This window comes from Vulpes vulpes, chromosome 13, assembly GCF_048418805.1.
Source record: "Vulpes vulpes isolate BD-2025 chromosome 13, VulVul3, whole genome shotgun sequence".
Taxonomy (NCBI): Eukaryota; Metazoa; Chordata; class Mammalia; order Carnivora; family Canidae; genus Vulpes; species Vulpes vulpes.
In genome coordinates, this window is record NC_132792.1 from 117289693 (window position 1) to 117308129 (window position 18437).

An 18437-nucleotide genomic window follows, 5' to 3' on the forward strand; every position below is an offset into this window, starting at 1 on the left:
GTATATCTATGCAAAGGAATATTATGAAGCCATAAAAAAGAATGCAGTACTCATTCATGCTACAATATGAATGAATCTTGAAAACATGGGAAATGAAAGAAGCTAGCTGCAAAGGCCACATATTATATGATTCCATTTATATGAAATGAATGGAATAGGCAAATCCATAGAGACATATGGTCCAGGGGCTGGGGTGGAGGGATTGGGGGGGAAGTGACTGCTACTGGGTGTGCATTTTTTGGGGGGGAAATGAAAATATTCTGGAGTTGGACAGTGGCAATGGCTGCAAAACTCTTACCTATACAGTTTTAAATTAGATTTCTTTTTTTTTAATTTTTTATTTATTTATGATAGTCACACAGAGAGAGAGAGAGGCAGAGACACAGGCAGAGGGAGAAGCAGGCTCCATGCACCGGGAGCCCGATGTGGGATTCGATCCCGGGTCTCCAGGATCGCGCCCTGGGCCAAAGGCAGGCGCTAAACCGCTGCGCCACCCAGGGATCCCCCTATACAGTTTTAAAAGGGTAAATTTTACAGTATGCAAACTGTACTTAATTATTAAAAAAGAAATTCTAAGTATGGAGAATTACAACTGTAAATTAATCCTTACGGTTCTAAGAAAAAAAAATGTCTTGCAATTTTTTTTTTTTAAAGATTTTGTTTATTTGAGAGAGAGCAAGAGAGTATGAGCTGGGAGGAGGAGCAGAGGGAGAGGACGAGAGAGAATCTCAAACTGACTCCATACTGAGTGCAGAACCTGATGTATGCTCAATCCCAGGACTCTGAGATCAGACCTGAGCCAAAACCAAGAGTTGGGCACTAAGGGACACCTGGGTGGCTCAGCGGTTGAGCGCCTGCCTTTGGCTCAAGGTGTGATCCTGGATTCCCAGGTTCAAGTCCCACATCAGGCTCCTTGCATGCAGCCTGCTTCTCTGTCTGCCTGTGTCTCTGCCTCTCTCTCTCTCTCTCTCATGAATAAATAAATAAAATCTTAAAAAAAAAAGTGTTGGGCACTCAAATGACTGAGCCACTGAGGTGCTCCTTTTCTTGCAAATCTTCTATAAATTTAAATTATTTCAAATGAAAAACTTGACACTGAATGACAATTATATGGATAACTTTTATTCTGCTCCATCTAAGTGATTTTTTAAAAAGTAAATCATTTATAGGGATGCCTGCATGGCACAGTCAGTTGAGTGTAACACTGCTGAGATCTGATTTCAGGGTCCTGGATCAAGCCCCAAGTCTGACGCTGTGCTTAGCTCTGAGTCTACTTGAGTTTCTCTCTCCTTCTTCCTCTGTTCCTCCCACCTGTGGTCTCTCTCTCTCTGAAATAAATCTTTTTAAAAAGTACATCATTTACAAACTTCAAATAATACTTCATGTGGAATTTAGTTCTGAAAAAAATGAGTTCCTTAATCTGTAACACCTCATATTCTTGTTCGTTTGTTTATTTATTTATTTAGACAGATTTTTTTTATTTATGCATGAGAGACACACACAGAGAGAGAGAGGCAGAGACACAGGCAAAGGGAGAAGCAGGCTCTATGCAGAGTGCCTGATGTGGGACTCGATCCCGGGACTCCAGGATCATGCCCTGGGCTGAAGGCAGGCGCTAAACTGCTGAGCCACCCAGGTGCCCCAATTCTTGTTCTTCTAAAATAAAAAGATAGAATAAGGGCAGCCCTGATGGCTCAGCAGTTTAGCACCACCTTCGGCTGGGGGCGTGATCCTGGGGACCCAGGATCAAGTCCCATGTCGGGCTCCCTGTGTGGAGCCTGCTTCTCCCTCTGCTGGTGTCTTTACCTCTCTCTTTCTGTGTGTCTCTCATGAATAAATAAATAAAAAATCTTAAAAAAGAGAATAGCATAAAAGTAAAAAAATAGTATAAAAGTCAATAATGTGCTTTGCAGTCGGACAGACTGTACTATGTTTTAGCTTTATGCCTTTGGAATAATTATTCAACCTCCAGGAGCCTCAGTTTCTCCATCTGTAAAACAGGAATAATTGATTGTTCGGTACAGGCTAAGAAAGCACTTCTATTCTCCTGCGCTTATAATGAAAGTCCACCTCATTTAGTATACAGTCTGATGTTCTAGTTTCTAATTAGAAAACTCATTTTTTCCTCAATCCCTACTAGCTACGCTATTACTTATCATTATTCTAAATTTTTTTTTAATTTTTATTTATTTATGATAGTCACAGAGAGAGAGAGAGAGGCAGAGACACAGGCAGAGGGAGAAGCAGGCTCCATGCACCGGGAGCCCGACGTGGGATTCGATCCCGGGTCTCCAGGATCGCGCCCCGGGCCAAAGGCAGGCGCCAAACCGCTGCGCCACCCAGGGATCCCCACTTATCATTATTCTATACGATGGGTTTGGAGTGGAGATAGATTCTATTACTTACCAATAATGCCAATAAAAGATCTGGTAGAGAAAGATATTATCCAAACTATCTGGAAGTTCAGAGACATCTCCACTGTCTATTGCCATAACTGCAAGCTGACTACATCCCTATGTACTGTAAGCAAACTCACTAAATCACTAAGTATAGCCAATTCTGACCTGTTTAATTATCTCTTTTCAGACACTGTTAGAGAATAACAAATAAAAGTGTCCTTAACTTTAGTAAGATAAAAGCTATACATACTTCAGACCATTTAGCTGTAAGGCACAGAAGACAAAAGTACCAAGTTAGATGAAAACATTGTACTTACCAGTTGTTTATTGTGCTGTGGCAGAGGGCAAGGCTGGGCACCAGCTGGCACTCTGTATACTGGGGTTACTGACATGCTGGCAGGGTGGGCACACATGAAGCGTACCTGTACAGCCTCAACAGCTGGACTTGGGTTCAGGACACCTGGGTTATTTCCAATTCGGAATGTCAGAGTCTTTAAGGAAACAACAGAGCAAGAGGCAACTGTGGGTTGACATCAGTTGTACCAATCTACATGTGTTAGAATTATTCAAACTCCAGTATAGGATCTTTCTGGACATTAAAATCATCATAGTTCTTTCTTTTAAAGATTTTATTTATTCATGACAGACAGAGAGAGAGAGAGAGGCAGAGGGAGAAGCAGGCTCCATGCAGGGAGACCGATGTGGGACTCGATCCCGGGTCTCCAGGGTCAAACCCCGGGTTGAAGGCGGCACTAAACCGCTGGGCCACTGGGGCTGCCCAAAATCATCACAGTTCTTGATCATGGCTAAGACAAACAAGGGTATCATGGAAATTTATAAACAAAGAAAATATTTTTTAAAAATCGAATTCTGACCAATCACTTGTCTTTTTCTCCACCAAATCTTCCATTAAAAAAAAAAAAAGATTTATTCATGAGAGAGAGAGAGAGAGAGAGAGGCAGAGACACAGGCAGAGGGAGAAGCAGGCTCCATGCAGGGAGCCCAACATGGGACTCGATCCCCAATCTCCAGGATCAAGCCCTGGGCTGAAGGAGGCACTAAACCGCTGAGCACAGGCTGCCCTCCACCAAATCTTTCAAATCTTTTGTTATCAGTTGGCAAAAAGTAGAAAAACTATTTTGTGTTTCAACCTTTCTCTAGTGGAAGCACCAAATGAGTAACAGAATGTGGAGATAAAAGACAAGAGGGCTCCAACAGGAGTGACAACTCTGACAGTGCTGACAGCCAGCCAAGTTCCTAAAAGACATTAAAAAAGAAGCTCAGTTCTTGGGCAGCCCCGGTGGTGCAGCGCTTTAGCGCCGCCTGCAGCCCAGGGCGTGATCCTGGAGACGCTGGATGGAGTCCCACGTCGGGTTCTCTGGATGGAGCCTGCTTCTCCCTCTGCCTCCTGTGTCTCTGCCTCTCTCTCTCTCTGCATCTCTATGAATAAAAAAAAAAAAAAAAAAAAAAAAAAAAAAAAAAGAAGCTCAGTTCTTACTAAGTTAAAATCATACATCGATTCCTTGTGGGCTGGTTCCATACAGTCATACACTGAATTCTCAACCTGGTCAAACTGTAAACCTTTGTTACTAGAAGGTTAGAAACAGGGCACAACTGTGGTCTATCACTACCTCTAAAATAATAAAACTAATTCAACTGATAAAGGGCAACACACTTGCTATCTTATAGCAGATCTAAATGGTTCTTCAAAAGTGCTCACCACTCACAATTGCTAACCAATCAAAACTGCTAAGAGTGACATTTCAACTTTCCCTTTCCCTTCCTTGCATTTTTTTGGAAGTGGGAAACCATATATCCTCTAGTCTAGACAACAAGCAAATGGATTATAGTGATAAAGTTGAAATTTATTGAACTTATTGAAATAAGTTCGTTACTACAAAAATATCTTGAACCATTTGGTAGATTGTCAGAATTCTCAAATGAGTGAAATCTTTGAGTATATTTAAAGGATAGTAAAGTTAAAAAAAAAACCTTTAATCAATAATTAGAATTTTCCTATGTTAATTAACTAGAATTTAAATAAAATTTTGGAAGAAAAAAAGTATTTTCCTGTCTATAAATGAAATCTGTTAGAATCTAAAAAGGAATGACTAGAAGTATAAAAGATTTGGAATATTACTGGAATATTTAGTTTAGTGACTAAAACAAATGTTCAAAAAAGATCATTTTCCTACTTACTTGTTCCCCTAAATCCAGGCACAAGACCCGGTAGATATACTGGTTCTGTTTTCTCTTGGCTGGCAGCCGAACTTGTGTTAATTCAATTTTCTCTGTCTTCTCCATGCTCAACTCCAAAAAGAATCGAGAGGGCTCCAAGATCCATGGGCGGGGGCCCCCTTCAAATACTATTTCCTTCACAGACTGCCATGTCACCAATGCCACCTCCACAGGGTTTACAGCCTGATTGGCATTCAAAGAAATGAATCCTTGATTGGTCAGGGAACTCAACAGTTTTCTAAAGTAAAAAACCGGTTGATTGCTGAAAATGACATTAGACTTAATTTCCAAATCAGGAGACATGTACACGATGCCTCTCACTTGGATGTTTCTCAACCTCTGTACTCATTTTGATCCTATCATTCAGGCCTAACTTGTGTGTTACCTTACCTAATAATATCTGATCATTCCAGACCACAACCACTTCCACATCCTCTTATAATACTCATCTCTACTATTCACTGTATACTAATTCATCTCCTAAAGCTGTTTGAAGGTATCTAATGTTTCACATGTATGAGTATAATAATTCTTATGCTATTATCTAAAATTATTCAGAGAAAAGAATATCTTTTACCTGTATTTTAAAAGAGACTGTCTCTTCCTTATTGGGATTTACTACAATGTTGGGCACATAAGCGGTATTGAACAAGTAGCTGTATAAGCATTTTAAATGGAGATTTTTTTAAAAATCTGAATATAGGTGACACACAATATTAGTTTCACATGTATGACACAGAGATTTGACATCTATGTTATGCTGTTCTCAGAAGTCTAGCTACCCTCTGTCCCCGTACCACACTATTACAGTACCATTATGTTCCCTATGCAGTGACTTTTATTCCCATGACTTAATTCATTCCATAACTAGAAGCTCATATGTCCCACTCCCCTTCATTCATTTTGCCCATCCACCTCCCCCCTCAATCTGGTAACCATCAGTTTGTTCTTGGGACTGATTGTGCATTTTGTTTATTTATTCATTGGTTTTGTTTTTCTAATTCCACATGAGTGAAGTTGTATGGAATCACTGGTCTTCCTCAGTCTGACTTATTTCACTTAGCATAATACCATATAGGCCCATCCCTGTTGTCACAATGGTTTGATCTCATCTTTTTTTTTTTTTTTTTAAAGATTTTATTTATTTATTCATGATAGTCAGAGAGAGAGAGAGAGAGAGAGGCAGAGACACAGGCAGAGGGAGAAGCAGGCTCCATGCACCGGGAGCCTGACGTGGGATTCGATCCCAAGTCTCCAGGATCGCGCCCTGGGCCAAAGGCAGGCGCCAAACCGCTGCGCCACCCAGGGATCCCTGATCTCATCTTTTTATGGCTGTATAATTCCTCTCTCTGTGTGTGTACATATACACACATCTTCCTTACCCGCTCATCTACCAATGGGACTTTTGGGCTGCTTCTGATACATATCTTGACTATTGTAAATAATGCTATAAACATAGGATGCTTACATCTCCTCAGATTAGTGTTTTCATTTTCTTTGGCTAAATACTCAGTAGTGGAATTACTAGATCATATGATAACTCTATTTCAGTTTTATGAGGAACCACGATACTGTTTTCCAGAGTGGCTGCCGCAATGTACATTCCCACCAACAGTGCATAAAGATTCCTTTTTCTCTACTTCCTCACCAACACTTTGTTTCTTCTTTCATTTTAGCCATTCTGACACAGGTGTGAAATGATCTCGTGGTTTTGATTTGCATTTCCCTGATGATGAATGATGCTGAGCATGTTTTCATGTGTTGGCCATCTGTGTGTCTTCTTTGGAAAAATGTCTCTTCAGGTTCTCTATTTATTTATTTTTATTATTTTTATTTTATTTTTATTTTTTATTTTTATTATTTTTTAAGATTTTATGTATTTATTCAAGAGAGACACACAGAGAGAGGCAGAGACATAGGTAGAGGGAGAAGCAGGCTCCCTGTGGGGAGATGCTCACAACCTGAATTGAAGGCAGATGCTCAACCCCTGAGTCATCCAGGTGCCCTGCCTATTTTTTTATTGGACTTAGTTTTTTAGTGTTGAGATGTATAAGTTCTTCATATATTTTGGATATTAAACCCTCATTAGATGTATCATTATCTGCTCCCATTCCATAGGTTACCTTTTGTTTTGTTGTTGGTTTCTTTCACTGTGCAAAGGCTTTTTATTTTGATGTAGTCCCAATGGGTTTTTTTGTTTGTTTTTCCAAAGGTTTATTTTTGCTTTTGTTTCCCTTGCCTCAGGAGACAGCTAGAAAAATGTTCAATGTCATTGGCTAATGTCAGAGAAATTACTGCCTATGTTCTTTTCTAGGATTTTTTTTTTAAAGATTTTATTTATTTATTCATGAGAGACAGAGAAAGATAGTAGCAGAGACAAAGGCAGAGAGAGAAACTGGCTCCATGCAGGAAGCTCGGTGCGGGACTCGATCCCAGGATTCCAGGATCACACCCTGGGCCGAAGACAGGTGCTAAACCACTGAGCCACCCAGAAAACCCCTCTTCTAGGATTTTTATAATTTAAGGCCTCTCATTTATTTATTTATTTTTTTTTAAGGCCTCTCATTTAGGTCTTCAATCCATTTTGTGTTTATTCCTGTGTATGGTGTTAGAAAGTGGTCCAATTTCATTCTTTTGCATGCAGATGTCGTTTCCCAGCACCATTTATGGAAGAGACTGTCCTTTCCCTATTGTATATTCTTGCCTTGATTGTTGAAGATTAATTGATCATATAATCATGGGTTTATTTTTGAGATCTCTAGTGTGTTCCATTGACCTATGTGTCTATTTTTGCATCAGTTCCATACTATTTGGATTATTATAGCTTTGTAACATATGTTGAAATCTGGGATTGTGATACTTCCAAGCTTTGTTCTTCTTTCTCAGGATTGCTTCAGTTATTTGGGGTCTTTTGTGGTCCCATACAAATTTTAGTACTTTTTCTGGTTTCGTGAAAAATGCTGTTGGCATTTTGATAGGGATTGCAATTAATCTATAGATTGCTTTGGCTAATATGGACATTTTAACAATATTAATTCTTCCAACTCATGAGCATGGGCTATCTTTTCATTTGTGTCATCTTCAATTTCTTTCATCAATGTTTTATAGTTTTCAGAGTATAGGTCTTTCACCTCCTTGATTAAATTTATTCCCAGGCATTTAAATTCTTTTTGGTATAATTATAAATGATGTTAACTTTCTTAATTTCTCTTTCTGCTACTTCATTATTAGTGTATAGAAACATCACTGATTTCTGGGTATTAATTTTGTATCCTGCAACTTTACTAATTAATTTATTACTTCTAGTATTTTTTTGGTGGAGTCTTTAGGATTTCCTATGTGTAGTATCATGTCCTCTGCAAAATGTGATAGTTTAGCTTCTTTACCAAATGGAAGCCTTTCGTCTCTTTTTCACTGTCTGATTGCAACAGCTAAGACTTCCAAAACTATGTTCCATAAAAGTAGGGAGAGTGAACATTCTTGTCTTGTTCTGATCTTAGAGGAAAAGCTCTGAGTTTTCACTATTGAGTACGATGTTATCTGTGGCTTTTTCAAATATGGTCCTTAATGTGTTGAGGCATGTTACCTCTAAATCTACTTGGTTGAGAGTTTTTATAAAAATTAATAGATGTTAAATAATAGATGTTAATTAATGTTAATAGATGTTGAATTTTATCAAATGCTTTTTCTGTATCTGTTGAGATAATCATGATTTTTATAATTTGTTGAGATAATATGTTATAATATAATAATATATAATATAATAATATAATATATAATATATAATAATATAATATATAATATAATATCTAATTATAATATCTGTTGAGATAATCATGATTTTTGTAATTTGTTTTGTTGATGTAGTAAATCACATTGATTGATTTGTGAATATTGAATCATCCTTGCTTTCCTGGAATAAATCCCATTTGATAGCAGTGAATCATCTTTTTTTTTTTTTAAAGTTTTTATTTATTTATTTATGAGAGATACACACACAGAAAGAGAGAGAGAGAGAGAGAGAGAGAGGCAGAGACACAGGCAGAGGGAGAAGCAGGCTCCATGCAGGGAGCCTGATGTGGGACTTGATCCCGAGTCCCCAGGATCACACCCTAGGCCAAAGGCAGGCACTAAACCACTGGGCCACCCGGGCTAACCTCCTTTTTTTTTTTTTTTTTTCTTAAAGATTTTATTTATTTATTCATTAGAGACACACAGAGAGAAAGGCAGAGAGAGAAGCACACTACATGCAGGGAGCCCAATGTGGGACTCGATCCCAGGACTCCAGGATCACGCCCTAAGCTGGAAGGCAAACGCTTAACTGCTGAGCCACTCAGGCGTCCCATGATCCTTTTAATATATTGTTGTAGGTGGTTTGCTAATATTTTGTTGGGGACTTTTGCAGCTATGTTCATCTGTAACACTGGCCTGTAATTTTCTTTCTTTATGGTGTCTTTGTCTAGTTTTGGTATCAGGGTAATGCTGGCCTTGTGGGATGTATTTGGAAGCTTTCCTTCCTTTTCTATTTTTTGGGACAGTTTGAGGAGAATAGCTATTAACTCTTTTTTAAATGTTTGGTAGAATTCACCTGTGAATGCATCTGGCCCTGGACTTTTGTCTTGGCAGTTTTTTGATTACTGATTAGCAATCAGTCTGTTCAGATTTTCTATTTCTTCCTGATTCAGTTCTGGAAGACGTATTGTATTGTATTGATTGATTGATTGATTTGATTCATTTATTTTAGAAAGAAGGGGGAGAGGGGCAGAGGGAGAGAGAATCAGCACACTCCCTGCTGAGCACAGAGCCTGACACATGGCTTAGTCTCACAACCCTGAGATCCTGACCTGAGCTAAAATCAAGAGTCGGACACTTAACTGACTAAGCCACCCAGGCGCCCCAGGAAGACTGTAGGTTTCTAAAAATGTATCCATTAAATGGATATTTTATTAAGTTAGCAAAGAACTTTTGTCCTAAAGATAAAAATATAATACAGCTATATACTTCATCCTATTTCTCAAAGAACTCTCACCTAAGAGTATAGTCAAGATTGGTATTATTTACTCCAGTATCCAGAGAAATCGGATCCTATTACAAATGAGCAAACGTGTTTTAGGAGAACATCAAAGTGAAGGTGATTTTCATGTAGTACACAGTGACTAAGTTGCAAAATGAAGTATAGAGTTTGAGCAATCATTCTATTTTTTTTTTTAAAGATTTTATTTACTTATCCATAGAGACACAGAGAGAGAGGGGCAGAGGCACAAGCAGGCTCCGTGCAGGGAGCCCAACATGGGACTTGATCCACGGTCCCCAGGATCAGACCCTGGGCTGCAGGCGGCGCTAAACCGCTGCGCCACCGGGGCCGCCCTTGAGCAATCATTCTAAAGATGTAAATAAACCATGCCTTAGTATTTCTTTCCTGAACTGGGCAAGTTTATTCTTGAATACTATTAAAATTAAACATTCCTATGTCTGATGGCACTATTCTTTTAAATAATGTGTGTCTATATAACTTAATTCAACAATTATTCATTGATGGCCCACTGGGGATATAGTAGTAACAATCAAATAAGGTTTTGCCTCACAGTAGAACTCACAGTCTGGGAAAAACAGATTTGAATAGGTAGAGTATATTGGGCATTACAAAAAGGCATCGTACAGTGTGCCATACAACCCTCTAATAGAAGAAACAGAATTAGAGGTTTCACAAAAGGCCTTCCTCAGAAAACAAGACAGAAATCATTCCTTTATCTTAGATACATAGTCCAAAATTAACCAGATCAACTGAATTGGACTGATATGTAAAAGGAAAAATTGAAAACTATACCATGTACTGAAACATAATACTGATTAAATAAAGGCAGAAAGCATATATCCTTTTAAGCAGGTAGGGGGAAAACATACAACCAAAGCACTACATAGAGAAGGAAAATCATCATCTTATTTCCTTTCTTTTAAGGGTGGTTTTCATCCAGGGGAGATCTGATCTGTAGACACTCAATAAATATAAAATAAGGCTGGGAATAATCATAAAATAAAAAACCTAATGAAATGACAATGAGTCACAGCCAAGTACTTTCACTGAACTAGGCAACCAGGATGATTCATCCACTGAGAACAAATGAAATATGCTTGAACTGTATGTTTAATACTTAATGCTGCATAATGTGCAGTAAGGCCAACTCAAAATGCAAGGCTTTAAAAAAATTTTTTTTAAGATTTTATTTATTTATTCATGAGACAGAGAGAGAAGCAGAGACTTACATAGGCAGAGGGAGAAGCCGGCTCCATACAGGGAGCCTGATGCCCCGATCACACCCTGAGCTGAAGGCTCAACCACTGAGCCACCCAGGTGTCCTGCAAGCTTTAAAATTAATAACTTAAAAAAAAATTAATAACTTACCTTGCTTCTTTCATTAGTGTTAATTTTCCCCCCAAGGGTGACTCCTTATCTCAAAAGACCCTGATTCAAGATTTGCCAGGCTCTACCAGCAAGAATTTGTAGACATCAATTCTAGCTCCTTAAGGATTCAAATATGAACAGATACCAGGCTTTACTTTTGTTTTGAATTGCTATCTGTCATAATGTCCAAATCATAATGGACTAATCCTTAGGCCCTAAATAATGACTGTTGTGCTGAAAATCCTTAAGTATAAAGATTAAAGATGACAAATCTCCCTCTCTAGAATAGTTCTCTTTCAGAGTTCTTCAAAAGAGACCATCCTAATATCCAATATTTTATTCAGCATCGTGTTAACAGTGATATATGCACATGTAAAAATTCAAATAGTATCTTAAGAGTGGCGTACTTTATATACCTTACTATATGCATATTTTATACTTCAGTAAAAAAGAAGAAATAAACGGGGAATATCTAAAGCTTGCTGACACAACTTAAAGATATTCAGGGCACCTGGGTGGCTCAGCAGTTGAGCACCTGCCTTCAGCCCAGGGTGTGATCCTGGAGTCCCACATCGGGCTCCCCATAGGGAGCCTGCTTCTCCCTCTGCCTATGTCTCTACCTTTCTCTCTGTGTTTCTCATGAATAAATAAATAAAATCTTTTTAAAAAACAAACAAAACAAAACAAAACAAACAAAAGCAACCTAAAGATATTCCTGTGGTAGAAACATGAGGGAGTAAACTCCCTGATACTCAGGTTTGATAACTTTAGATATAAAAACGAGAGTGGTAAATAAAGAGAACACAAATATAACCATGAAACATCTCACCTTTAGGGGTTCATAAGCAGCAAATGTGGCACTGCTCTCCAAGTACTCTTCAGACTCAGTCACACTCACTGTGACCAGGGTATGGCCTAAAGACTTGGCTGCTATATGTGTACTAGAGCAGTGTGTTGGTCCAGGTCTTTGAATACCTGCAAATCAAAAAACATGACTTCATTAGAGTAATAAGCAGTCAGTTCTCAAGGGGATTAATCTACAGAAATATAAGAATTTTAATACATTAAAAAACATCTTGATTTCATACATTAATTACTAGGCCTCAATTGTTTATATCATATCAATATAAACATCTATTCCTTTTATTAACAGATATATGTCAAGTAAGAACGTAAGACACAATTTTATGTTCAATGAGGATACAAACATAAGCAAAGATCCCAACTTCAAGGCTAAGGGAGAGTGAACATTTACATAAATTAAGGTATAACGGGACGCCTGGGTGACTCAGTGGTTGAGCATCTGCCTTCAGCCCAGGGTATGATCCCAGGGTCCTGGTATCGGGTCCGTGTAGGACTCCCTCTGGGAGCCTGCTTCTTCCTCGGCCTATGTCTCTACCTATCTCTGTGTCTCTCATGAATAAATAAAATCTTTTAAAAAAATTAAAAATTAAAAAAAATTTAAAAAATTATTAGTAGAAAATGATAAGCAGTATAGAGGTCTAGGAAACAGGTTACTTCTAGTTGGAGAGATCATGGAAGATTCAGATACATAGAAGACAGTATCTCAAATTGATGAATGAGCAAAGATAGAAATATAATGATATACACATGAGTATATAAAGGAGCAATACAGGAAATTTTAACTTAAATAGTTTGTTTAGCTGGAGCCACATATAAAGGAAACCCAAGTATGAAGTAGTTATGAAAAATAGATTGGATTATCTTGTAGAGACCTTGAACATTAAACTAAAAGGATTTTAGCTCTACTCTACTGGCAATGAGAACCCCCTCAGATTTTTTGAGCAGGAAAAGTAATACTGAAGTGAGCTTCATGAAGGTCCATCTGGTAGCCACGGATTATCAAAGGTGAGCAACAGTTAGGAGGATATTGTTCTATTCTAGGTGAGAAATAGTGAGGGCATAAAAATTAGGAGACATACCCAGAGAACAGAGATAAGAGAGATTATACAGTATACTTAGCAAGGGCAAGGCAGAAGTTCAAGTTACAGCAAATAGCAAATACTAAGTAAATGTTAGATGCTACTACTACTACTATTATTACTGATTAAAAAACAATGGTAAGGGCAGCCCGGGTGGCTCAGCGGTTTAGTGCTTGCCTTCCGCCCAGGGCGTGATCCTGGAGTCTGGGGATCGAGTCCCGCATCAGGTTCCCTGCATGGAGCCTACTTCTCCCTCTGCTTGTGTCTCTGCCTCTCTCTCTCTCTCTCTCATTAATAAATAAATAAAATCCTTAAAACAAAAACAAAAATACATGGGATCCCTGGGTGGTGCAGCGGTTTAGTGCCTGCCTTTGGCCCAGGGCGCGATCCTGGAGACCCGGGATCGAATCCCACATCGGGCTCCCGGTGCATGGAGCCTGCTTCTCCTTCTGCCTGTGTCTCTGCCTCTCTCTCTCTCTCTCTGTGTGACTATCATAAATAAAAAAAAATAAAAAATAAAATAAAAAATTTAAAAAAAAAACAAAAAAACAAAAAAACAATGGTAATCAGGATCACACAGACATTCAATAACAGGAAATAATATTGGTCTTCATGGATAGCTTGTTCACATTCTCTTTTTATTAGAAAAAGATATTTTTGGGAGGTGCCTGGGTAGCTGAATTGGCTAAGCATCTGCCTTTGGAGTCCTGGGATGGAGCCTCACATCTGGCTTCCTGCTCAGCAGGGACTCTGCCTCTTTCTCTCTTCCTCTGCCTCTCCCCCCTTGCTCATTCTCTCTCACTGTATGTGTCAAATAAATAAAATCTTTTTTTTTTTTAATTTTTTTTTTATTTATTTATGATAGTCACAGGGAGAGAAAGAGAGAGAGGCAGAGACATAGGCAGAGGGAGAAGCAGGCTCCATGCACTGGGAGCCCGATGTGGGATTCGATCCCGGGGCTCCAGGATCGCGCCCTGGGCCAAAGGCAGGCACCAAACCGCTGCGCCACCCAGGGATCCCAAATAAATAAAATCTTAAAAAAAGAAAAAACAAAGATTCTTTCTTTAAATAAATTTAATAATGGCACCACATCCATCCTAGAAAGAGGTATGATATATGTATTAAATAAAGAAGAAAAGAGCTCAAGACCTTCATTTGAGCTGAAGGAACAGCCACAACACTTCTCTGAACATGTTTTCAATTTCTGGGCTTTTGTTTTTAAATTACATTAACAAGGCAGTTGACAGAATAAATAGAAGTATTATAAAGAAAGGTAATATGTAAATTTAGATTATAATTTGTCGTTTCTGAACTGATGACTGGTCCTCTCATTCAATGACAAAGAAAGGAGAAAATAAAAGACCTACTCTTACCTTCCTTGAGAAGAGTAAAAACTCCTTGCTTATCCATGTTCAGATCCAATAATAAATGAGAGCAGTCACTGAACACAATGACTTCTTTGGTCTCCTTATTTACATGATACATTGCAATGGGGACTTCTATAATCTGGCCAATCTCCACATCAGCATGAAATGGTAACAGTTCCATTTTGTTCAGTTTCAAGACATATATCTGGGGAGAAAAACATTAATCTTCCAACAAAGTTATGTTAGGAAAATCTTAGAAGAAAACATTTCTTAAATATTTGAATACACACATATATTTTATATATAAAAATATGTATCATATACCATGTGTGTGTTGGGGGGTTGGGTGCTTGAGCATGTCATTCATTTCATTCCTCCATCAATTGATTCCTCTACAGCATCTGACACCATACAGCAGGAGTCTTCCAAATGATGGCCAGTGCCCAATTTTCTTAGTTTTTGTAAGTGAATGGTTTTCACATTTTTAAAAAAAGATTTTATTTACTTGGCAAAGAGAAGGAGAGAGAGCAAAAGCAGGGGGCAGAGGTAAAGGAAGAAGCAGATTCCCTGCTGAGGACGGAGCCAGCTATGGGGCTCCATCCCAGGACCCTGAGATCAAGACCCGGGCAAAAGGCAGATACTCAACTGACTGGGCCACCCATTTTTACTTTCTTAAAAGGTTTTATAATAAACAATAAATAAGAATATGAGAGTATATGTCTATAGGTCTATAGACACTAACATATTTACTATCTATCTGGCCCTTTAGGAACAAAGTTTGCTGACATCAGATACAGAGCACTTCCTCTTTCTTGGTATCTTAAAAAAAAAATCTTTTGTCTTTGCTATAGATTGAATGTTTGTGTCCCGCCCCTCAAATTCCTATGTTGAAATCCTGAACTCCCAATATGATAGTTTTAGGAGGCAAGGCCTTTGGGAGGTGATTAGGTCATAAATGAAACTAGTGCCTTTATAAAAGAGACCCCAGAGAGCTCTGCAGCCCTTCCACCGTGAGGATGCAGCAAAAAGACAGCTTTCCATGATGCACGAATTTTCCCTCACCAGACACCAAACCTGCTGGTGCCAGGATTTTGGAATTGCCAGCCTCCAAAACTATGATAAATGCATTTAGATTGTATATATGCCATTGATCCATGGTATTTTGTTATGGCTGCCCAAAGGGATAGCTTTTTTCTGTCGCTTTCTAAGCTCCTTCTGCTACTTCATCTTGTTCTATGTCCCTCATAACGGCACCTATTCCTCAGAGGTCATCTTCTCTTCTGACCATATGCTCTTCCTGGGAAATCTTATCTGATTCCAAAATTTCAATGACCAACCATATGCTGATAATTCCAAATTTTTATTTCCAGTCCTAATCTTCCAGTTGTACTTTAGAGCCCTATTTCCAATTACTAATATTCGCCCAGATGCACCATAGGTCAGTCACACTAAATGTATCCAAAACTGAATTCATCATCTTCCTCTTTTTCCTTTTCTATGTTTTCTATCCATCTAGCTGCCAAAGCTAGAAATGCCTATGTCTAAATCCTTCACTTTTCCCCAACCCACCAGGCATCAAATCTGACTAAGTCTACCTCCAAAATAATCTTCCAGGGATCCCTGGGTGGCTCAGCAGTTGAGCACCTGCCTTCAGCCCAGGGTGTGATCCTGGAGTCCCACATCGGGCTCCCTGCATGGAGCCTGCTTCTCCCTCTGCCTATTCATTCATGAGAGGCAGAGAGAGAGAGAGAGGCAGAGACACAGGCAGAGGGAGAGGCAGGCTCCATGCAGGGAGCCCGATGTGGGATTCCAGGATCACACCCTGGGCTGAAGGCAGGTGCTCAACTGCTGAGCCACCCAGGTGTCCCAACGTCATTTTCTTAGTGTTATTTAACTTCATGTGACTAGATCTTACTATCATAATTTAAATTCTTTAAAGTAGAGATGATATATAATATTTCTTTGAATGTCCTACGATCCTGGTATGGTGGTAGGGTACTCAGTAAATGTTCAATGAATGATAACAAAACACTAATTTTTTCAGAGAACAACAACATACATAAACATGTGTTAGATGCGGGGGAAAATAGTAATATGGTTATATAATATAGTGAAAAGGAGTTTTCAATTTTTAGAAACAAGACTGACAAATATGAGACCAGAAATAAAGTTACTATGAAAGTCATATTATGGGATGCCTGGGTGGCTCAGCATTTGAGCATCTGCCTTCAGCTTGGGGCATGATCCCGGAGTCCCAGAATCGAGTCCCACATCGGACTCCTCATGGGGAACCTGCATCTCCCTCTGTCTGTGTCTCTGCCTCTGTGTCTCTCATGAATAAATAAAATCTTTAAAAAAATCATATTATATATGATAATGACAAAACATGGTAACAAAAATAGGTAACATTAAGTATTGAATGAATATATTCCAAGCATTGAGGTAAAACATTTTCTCATTTAATTTGGACAGTAACCCTTTGAGGGTCAGGCTCCCTGCAGGGAGCCTGCTTATCCCTCTGCCTGTGTCTCTGCCTCTCTCTCTCTATGTCTCTCATTAATAAATGAATAAAATATTTTAAAAAATTGTTAAAAAAAATAACCCTTTGAGGTAGATACTATCATTACCCCTATTTTAGAGACAAGGAAACATAAACACCCATTCAGTAACTTGCTTTTTTTTTTTTTTTTTTTTTTTTAGTAACTTGCTATTAAGTGACGTAGGATTCAACCCTGGTCCAGGAATATTTAAGGAATATGTACTTCCAGATGGAATTTGAGCTTCATTTTCAAATACCCAATTTGGACTACAAAGATTTTGTTTTTAATAATAAATTTATTTTTTATTGGTGTTCAATTTACCAACATACAGAATAACACCCAGTGCTCATCCCGTCAAGTGCCCCCCTCAGTGCCCGTCACCCATTCACCCCCACCCCCCGCCCTCCTCCCCTTCCATCACCCCTAGTTCGTTTCCCAGAGTTAGGAGTCTTTATGTTCTGTCTCCCTTTCTGATATTTCCCACACATTTCTTCTCCCTTCCCTTACATTCCCTTTCACTATTATTTATATTCCCCAATACAAAGATTTTTTAAACACCTTCCGTACTTAAATTTAGACACCAATGTCTCAGGGGTGATAATATGTTCTTTGGAGAGTCGTTTACCTTAATTTCTCCATATCGGAAGGGATTTTGTACATCTCGAGCCAAAATAGTACTGTTCCCCCTGACCTGACCAGCAGTCACTACTCCTTTAGTGGTCACCATGGCCACTGTTTCATTAGAAGAAGTCCAAGTGAAGTTGCCACTGCCACCCTCTACCTGTGAAAAAATACAATTTTATATTTAACTGCCAAAGGAGGAAAATGAAATTTAAGTAAAGATGTAAAATCTGATGAAATAAGAAATAATAATAATAGCAAATAAGATAATAAAACTATTTAACAAATTATTTCTGGACACATTAAGAAGCTGTGATGCAGGCAGCCCAGGTGCCTCAGCGGTTTAGCGTCACCTTCAGCCCAGGGCCTGATCCTGGAGACCTGGGATCAAGTCCCACATCGGGCTCCCTACAAGGAGCCTGCTTCTCCCTCTGCCTGTGTCTCTGCCTCTCTCTCTCTCTCTGTGTCTCTCATGAATAATTAAATTAAAAAATCTAAAAAAAGGGCAGCCCCGGTGGCTTAGCGGTCTAGCGCCACCTTCAGCCCAGGGCATGATTCTGGAGACCCAGGATCGAGTCCCACGTCGGGCTCCCAGCATGGAGCCTGCTTCTCTCTCACTCTCTGTCTCTGTATCTCTAATAAATAAAAAAAATATTAAAAAAAAAAGCTGTGATGCCTTGCTGGCTCAGTTGGAAGAGCATGTGACTCTTCATCCTGGGGTCACAAGTTTGAGCCCCACATGGGGTGCAGAGATTACTCAAATGAATAAAACTTTTAAAAAAGCTGTAGTGCAACAGTAAAGTAGCTAAATGGGCAAGGGAAATACTGAAGGTAGGTTATGTAATTGGCAGTATCACAAAATGTCAAAAAGAGCACAAGGGAGCTTGAGAAAAACTTTACAAAAGTCACAAGTAAAGGATACATGG

General features: G+C 38.9%; 1 protein-coding gene across 3 annotated transcripts in view; it reads right to left on the reverse strand.

The window, feature by feature from the left end:
- The window catches only part of NUP210L (nucleoporin 210 like), an 82018-nt gene that overhangs the window by 38436 nt on the left and 25145 nt on the right, over positions 1-18437 (reverse strand). For all 3 annotated transcript variants that reach the window (XR_011996255.1, XM_072732361.1, XM_025997124.2), the window contains 5 exons: positions 17516-17671; positions 14357-14555; positions 11870-12015; positions 4599-4820; positions 2717-2890 (listed from right to left, as the gene is read on the reverse strand). Coding sequence is in view for 2 of the 3 variants with exons in the window: in XM_072732361.1 (XP_072588462.1) it covers positions 2717-2890; positions 4599-4820; positions 11870-12015; positions 14357-14555; positions 17516-17671 (897 nt within the window). In the remaining variant the exon portion in view is untranslated. The remainder of the gene's footprint in view (positions 1-2716; positions 2891-4598; positions 4821-11869; positions 12016-14356; positions 14556-17515; positions 17672-18437) is intronic.